Raw genomic sequence first — 7,449 nt, forward strand, 5'->3', positions numbered from 1 at the left:
TGTCACCCCTTCAATTCAAAGGAAAGAAGAAATCTTCCCAATAAAAAATGCCTTTTTCCTCTGGTCAGCTTTCACTCCAAAGACCAACCAAAATGTCACATTGTACCAGGAAAGCAATCTTGCACCAAATGTGACATATGCTTTATTACATAATATACATCACACCGTACCGCATGCAACATCTCTACTGAAGTATTAACTGTGTACTGGCTCACGTGCACACTGAAGAATTAAATCAAAGACAGATGCACACACACAAGTGAAAGGCTTTCAAAGGAGTAAAGAATTTATTTATATATACAAAACTGTTTACAGCAAGATTTGTGTTGATGAGGGGGAGGGGGAGCTGGTGTTGAGGTGCGCAACACCAGTAGGTCCCCGGTTCAAGTCACCAGAGAGAAACCCCAGAATGCACCTTCAGTCACGGAGGAAAGCCAGGTTGAGGTGTGTGTGTGTGTGTGTGTGTGTGTGTGTGTGTGTGAGGGTAAGGCACAGAACACGGCATCACCAGCACAAATGCTGCCCTCCACCACCAACAATCACTTTTTCAATATTCAAGAGCTGTTCCTGATTAAAAGATAAACCACGGCAAAACAAAAATACCAAAAATAGGTACATCATTTCAAGCAGAGCAAGAAACAATTCTGTCTTTGATTCATGTCTATCAAACTAGACGCAGGTGGGTTAAAGAGGTCAATTACCATGTCCATTTAATATACATAACAGTTTACCTGAAACTGTAAAGCACAACTAGGTATTTAATAGCAGTGTAATTATGTACATAATTTAATATACAATTGCTTGGTTTCTAAAGGACCAACAATGATGATGATTCTATTAAACCCCTGTCTGTTTTGTCCTGTTTGGGGAATTAGTTATGCAAGACTTTCTAATGTTGCTACAGAAGTGAAATTATCTGCTTTTCTTAATTGTAAATCAGGGGCGATTTCACACATTACAACTACAATCTTATTTTTCCCAATAACAACCAGAAGAGCCACCTACCAACCAGTAACTCAAGAATATCAAAATCTAAAGGATAAAAAGATATTTTGTTATTTAGAGAGACGAGACAAAAGCAAAGCAGAAATACATTGTTTCTTTACACAACCGGTATATTCCACAGGGAAGGAATCGTATACAATACTGTCTCTTTCTATAAACTAAATTCTGTGCCTACTTTTCAAGCGGGCATATCTGTAGACACCTATCATTCTGCCTGCAAGAACACAAAGGAGAGGACTCCAATCTTTTGATTCGTTCAGATTATAATTTTACCAATACTTAGAATACATGTTCACATGTGAGTTCACATGTAAGCCAGATGTGTAATGTTTAATGAGAACTGTCAGTCACTCTCTTTTCTGAAGTGTATCCCAAAATTGGACAAACTGCCCTGATCTGAATATCTGAGTCTCAAGAGTCCTGATTGCTTCTATCAGTGTCTAAGGCAGGATTGGCTAGATGAATTAACCAAGTCAGCTGTTCTTTTTCAAAATCATTGGTTGACATGCAAACTCCCAACACGTTGGCCTCGTGGATTGCTTCAAGATGAACTGGAAACAATGTTGTGTTGACCAGGGTTAACTGGTTCAGACTACAAAAAACCTAAAACACTGGCTTGAGGTTCCTGTGGTACACCTGGGCCTGGCAGTTGCAATCAGGATCTGATAAGGTCTGTTTGATACCACCCAACCTAGCAGACAAATAGCTGCATATCCACTGGCGAAAAAACTCTGATTAGACGACTATTGCGGGGGGGGGGGGGGTTACTCAGTCTGGTAAAAAGGCTACCGAGATGAGGAGAGCCTGATGTCAGGATTGGTCAGCTCTTGTACAGCGTTCACAGTGATTGGATGGATGGTGGTAGTTCTATGATATTGTGGGCTGTGATTGGTAGGCTGGTGATGAACGGGTTGGGTGAGGGAGCAGTGGGGATGTCTCCACTGCTGTTTCCAACAGGGGCTCTACATCACGAAGCATTTCTTATCCTCTGCGGGGGCATTACCATCCGCCTTCTCCATCTCCAAAATAATCCTCTTGAACACCTCCACAGCTGTCTATAACAGAGACCATGAAGTGAAAAATGAGTTCAAAAAGCTCTGGTTCACACTACAAGACAGCACAGCCACAAATTCTTATTTCCACAGTTTGAACAATTAACAGTTAGTTTTCATAGCACCATCCAAGAACTGGTCATCGGGTCGGCCAATGACATTTAGTCAGGATTGATTTGCTAAGGGTAATCATAGACTAATCCCATCAACTGATACCATTTTAATGCCAAATATTTCAAAGGCAAGAGGGAAATACTTTTTGCGACACACGTAACACCTGCCACGTCTGCAAGAAAGCACAAAGCAAGTTAAACCAAGTCCCTTCGTGAATTAAAAAAAGCAGTGGGATCCGATGGCAGGCTGTGGAACATCGCTACGCTAAAACCCAGACATCCGGCAGCGGCTGGATTTTTATCATTTTGTGCAACTGAGCCGCATCGATGCCCGTGAACGTGCACGTGCCGGAGTACGACCTGACGGAGTTCAGCTGCGACCAGGCCTGGAGCGCGCCCTGGCGCCGGGGTTTACCTGGTTCTCCTTGGCGGAGGACTCCATGAACGCGGCGCCCCAGGAGTCCGCGAGCTTCTTCCCCTCCTCCGGCTTGATCACCCTGCGGAAACGACAGGGGCTCAGTGCTGGGGGCTCGAGGCACTTCCGCCCGCTAAGGGGAACTCCACTGATTCGCGGGTATAAGCTTTCTCACGTCAACAACCGTTGGTGTCATTTGAATCTATTTCTTTCCCTCATATATCTTTGGGAGAAACGCGTAATTCCCCTTTAAGTGCACCAAAGCCAGGTGGCATGCATCAGCCACCAAAGTAATGAAGATGAAGCCTCAAAAGTCCCAGAGACTAAAATGCTTAGGATGTCAGTTAGTTCTGTACTGATCTCAACTAACAGTCCTGTTCACTGGGTCAAGCCCGTTAGTATCATTACCGTTACCTTTGTTCAACGGTCGCTCTCACCTTTCCATGTGAAGATCCTTTTTGTTCCCAACAAGAACAGTTGGCACCCTGGGAAAAACCAGGAAATTAATTTTGGGGAACAAAGGTCTTCATTTAAAATGAAGATTTTGGCACAAGATGCATGAATTGCTTTGAAGCCAGACTCTCTGGCGTAGGAAACTCACTGTATTTTCCCAACCATGTCCAGCAGCTTATCATGAAGGACCTGAACCACTTCGAAACTGCAGAGAGGGGGGGGCAGGTAATAAAGATAATAAAGAATGTGAGTGAAAGAGAGATGGATGGGGGAGAAAAGGGAGACATGGGGAGAGAGGGAGAAAAAGACAGAAAAAGAGAGAGAGATGTGGGGGGGAAGGAAAGAGCGTTAAACCAATATGCAAATTCATAAAAATTCACAGTCAGCTCACCCAGAGGTGACAGCAGGAGGGAACAGCCTGCTAAACGTGGTGTGAGGCCCAACAAAAGACATAATTAACGGAAACACTGAGCATACGTGCGGTTCGCACAATTACGTGACGGCACTGACTGTGACCATTTCCCCCAATAGCGCTCGACCGGAGTACAGGGTCCAGCAATGGCACAAGAAACCAACCGACGCCAAGGTCCAGCAATGCCACAAGAAACCAACCTTTTCATGGAGGTGACAGCGTAGACCAGCACATAGCCGTGGATGTCCACTGAGTGAGACTGAGGGAAAATGGAGTATTCGTCCTGCACAGATAGAGGGAAATGACACAATCGCTAATTAGCCAGTGACAACAATCAAACATCTGGACAAACTAGGCAATGTTAGCGAGGCCTTAGCGATCACCTTCCTGACGCCTGTAACCATGGGAACAGGTCTGTTCTAACAAAGCAGCCGCGGGTTTAATCCATTAACTAAACACAAGGGCCAGGCCGTCCATGACTCAAGCGTTAGGCTTTTAGTATGGCCCTGCTAGCTTTAGCACATGCGTTAATCCCCTGGAGAAGTGCCCCTTCTCCGTCCCGTCGACTCGGTTCTCATCTTCTCCAGCGTCTCTAACGCTCCTGACCGCCCCTCCCCGCTCGACCTAATGGTCAAGTTCGGTCGGTTCATTTCGGTTTCCACTGTGGTGCCGGGCACCCCTTCCTGCCTGACCACACAGTCAAGTGCAGCTTGTTACTTCCTGGTTCCCCTTTGGTGTTGGCTCTTACATTCCCATCGTTCTTCCCTGTCTGTTGGTTCTCTTGTATGCCCTGGCTCTTCCATACTTTCAAAGACACAGATGGGGATCCTATGGTGTTTCCAATTCAAATATTCAATGATTCTTTTCAAGGACCTAATTTTTTAATTACTGAGCTTGTAACTGACTTAAGTAAAAAGTTAACAAGACTGAAGTCAGGCAGAAAGGGGCACAATAAGAGAAATGGGGGGGGGGGGCAGCGCAGGGGTGGGTAAGGAGTGCCATGCCAGCTTCAGACTTTCATGCCAACCACTGCAATTAATGAGTAAAATATCACCATCACTTGCACAATCTGACATTCTATCTATGTGTTGATAAGCCAATGTGTGAGAGCCAAGACCCTTTACTTTATACTGATATGAAACTTTCGCTGTCGTCTAATCTACAAGTGAACACTGGTGTACAGATCAAATTATCCTATCGAGCCGGAGTAAATGGAAACAAAAACCCTCATACACACCAGTCTTCTAGGAATGGATACGCTCACCCCTGCTCCAGCCCAACCCTGCTTCCAAATGTCCCTTACTTATTCCTATCCAGATTAATTAAATTAACAGTTACCTCTCCACAGAAGCCATTTTGGAACGCTCAAAACAGAGGCACTTTTCTCTGCTTCCATCAAGAAACAGAAATTTGAGTGACACACCTGCATGTACCTCCAAAGGTTTTGAAGTTTGGATGCAGCCAAAAGCTATTGCTCCATTCCAGAAATGTTTTAGACTGATATGCAAATGCATATCACCATGGTTGCCTTCCCCTACTATAAGTCAGTGATTCCCAAACTTCACAAGAATATGACACACTTAATCACCAAATATCATGACCTTAAAGGTCTGTGACCTTATTTACATGTAGCTGGATACATGCTGAAGTACGGGATTCAAAGATTTTTAATACAAATCTGAACAAGTGCATGCACTTTGTGACTAGTGCACTGCAACTGCAAGCATAGTTTTTTAATTGACTGGCGTGAATCTCAACGGAAAGAGTTTCAGCTGCTTTCGTGTGTTATCTTGTGACTTGTGTCAATTCCTTTCAAGACCCACCTGACAGTTTGGGAAACACCGCTCTACAGTATGGCCAGATATTGAGGTACAAGTTAATGAATGTTAAATCTCACTGATACCTGTCCTGCAGTGTCCACCAACTGCAGATTGAAGTCCTGGCCGTTGACGGACACCATTTTATTGAAGGCTTGTGGAAGAAGGGGAGAGACATTGTCAGGTGCATACATTGAGATTCTAGCAGTCATAACAAGAGCAACACATTTTCATGCTACATTCATAATGTGACTGGTCTTGCGAAACGTGAACAGCCACCAGTTAACCCAGCTACCATGAGGAACACTGCTGATAAATATGCAACAGGAGTCAACCTCACAAAATTTACAATTGAGTATTTTGTGTACGAATACAATTTGTATTTATCACTGTGTAGCACAGTCAACACCTATAATTTTACTGATTTGTGCAACTGAATATGTGGCCGGTGGGGGTGTCAATGTCTTTGGGCAACATATTTAAATCCAAATATCTTCAGTGAAAATACCATATGAAAACAAGGCTTAAGCACCTGAAACAGAAACTAGGCAAACAACCTTGGATAAGAGCTATACAAATCAGTAATGTTGCTGAGTCTGCACACAAAAAGGAAACTCACTGTTCTCAATGGTTGGATCATAAGAATCTACAAACTGTCCCTCCACGAACTGGATTGTAAGTGAAGATTTGCCTGGAAAAAATATTGGATTAGTATTTTACTCTGTACCTGCACACAGATACAACAACAACAGTCCACCGAAACTCATTATTGGCCCACACGACTAATTAGTTAGCTAGGTAACAAGCTGCTATATGACTAGCAGTTGAATTAAAATAATGTAACAGGATCACTTTACACTAGCAAGCAACTGATCCTATTCTATGTCACAAGCTCTAACGTATGTCCCAATGTTGTCCCACGTTGCAAGGTCGAACTTGTTTTTGTAGCAGCCGGCTAGCCCGCGAGCAAGATAAAATCAGCGCTCCTTTGACCAGTACTTAGCTAGCTTAATAACTACTTCGAAACGTGGGAAAACTTTGCCAAGTTTCGGCGTAAGATGGCGAACTGTGTTTACATTTTGGTTTTCACTTCATTCTAAACAAATAAACGTTGTAGCTTCCCATAATAACCAACGTTACCCGTGAGCACTTTCGAGAACTAACTAGCTACAAGTTCGTTAATAATGCGTGCTAGATGACAAAACAATAGCATAGCAAGCTACCTAGCTACCGATCTAGCCAGCTTCCCCCAAATGTTGCACTCACCTACTGATCTGTATCCCAACACGGCGATCTTCCTGTACTTCGGTTGAGGCATGCTTTAAAATATCTATCTACTAAAATAAATATGAAATCAAATGTGCTCTTAAATTTTGAAAGAAAAACTTTTATCGCCACGTTCGCCTCGTGTCACGTGACAACAACAAACTTTTTAGAAGCCGCTCGAGCTCGTTGTCCGCCGGGCCTCAAGCTGCGCTCGAGACCTTAATGGACTATTTTCGCGAAATCTATTAATATCTGTATTAAGTGTATATATTGTATATACCACTGCCTCTCGTCGTATTATTTTATGACTAATAACTTTTTAGTTTTTACAACAAAAGAAACAAAACAAAAACAGCCTATTCACGGCAGTACTGCGTACAACTCTTACTGTCGAAAACTGGGCAAGCACACCGTCGTAAAACTGCAGACGTCAGAGGGCATGCGTCGTTGAGGCCGAGCCCAGATCTGATCCTCTGGGGATCGTCTCTCGGGAACGAAGAAATTTACTGCTATGCAAAAGGCTTCGACAATTTAGCATTTTCTGTACTTATGTATGCATAAATAAAGTGCGTTTTTATATCAAATGCAAACACACCGATATTACAAAAGAACATCTTATTCAAAGAAATACGTCTACAGCCTACGTTTTGAGTCTGTGCGCCAAGCTCTTCAAACCCACAGCAAGTCTTCGTGACGGTTTTAAATAATTTTGTCATAAACTGTTCAGTAAAACCAGTATTGTAATGCATACAGTGTTTGTTTGCAGATGAAGCAACCTGAGATGGCTCTATGTTTGCAGTCTCATGCAGATATGTATATACAATCGTAGTTTCCTCTTTTTATTGAACATGAATTGAAATTGACGAAAGTGATTGTAAATAATGAAATCATGAAACTATTACTTGATGCAGCAGTT

General features: G+C 43.1%; 1 protein-coding gene across 1 annotated transcript; it reads right to left on the reverse strand.

Annotated features, from left to right (window-relative positions):
- Positions 1-265: 265 nt before the first annotated feature.
- On the reverse strand, positions 266-6,970 carry rhebl1 (Ras homolog, mTORC1 binding like 1). The gene is made up of 8 exons (XM_064304806.1): positions 6,534-6,970; positions 5,887-5,958; positions 5,354-5,421; positions 3,651-3,733; positions 3,187-3,243; positions 3,023-3,070; positions 2,586-2,667; positions 266-2,060 (listed from the first exon to the last, which is right to left on the reverse strand). The coding sequence occupies exons 1-8, from the start codon at positions 6,583-6,585 to the stop codon at positions 1,968-1,970; spliced, it is 555 nt and encodes a 184-aa protein (XP_064160876.1). The 5' UTR covers positions 6,586-6,970; the 3' UTR covers positions 266-1,967.
- Positions 6,971-7,449: the final 479 nt, after the last annotated feature.

This window comes from Anguilla rostrata, chromosome 13 (genome assembly GCF_018555375.3).
Source record: "Anguilla rostrata isolate EN2019 chromosome 13, ASM1855537v3, whole genome shotgun sequence".
In the NCBI taxonomy this organism is placed as follows: Eukaryota; Metazoa; Chordata; class Actinopteri; order Anguilliformes; family Anguillidae; genus Anguilla; species Anguilla rostrata.

Coding starts and splice junctions, on each gene's coding strand:
- rhebl1 (XM_064304806.1), bottom strand. CDS start 6,585: ATGCCTCAACCGAAGTACAGGAAGATCGCCGTGTTGGGATACAGATCA. Junction 5,959..6,533: donor GTTGGGATACAGATCAGTAG/GTGAGTGCAACA, acceptor TATTTTTTCCAG/GCAAATCTTCACTTACAATC. Junction 3,071..3,186: donor GACATGGTTGGGAAAATACA/GTGAGTTTCCTA, acceptor GGTTTTTCCCAG/GGTGCCAACTGTTCTTGTTG.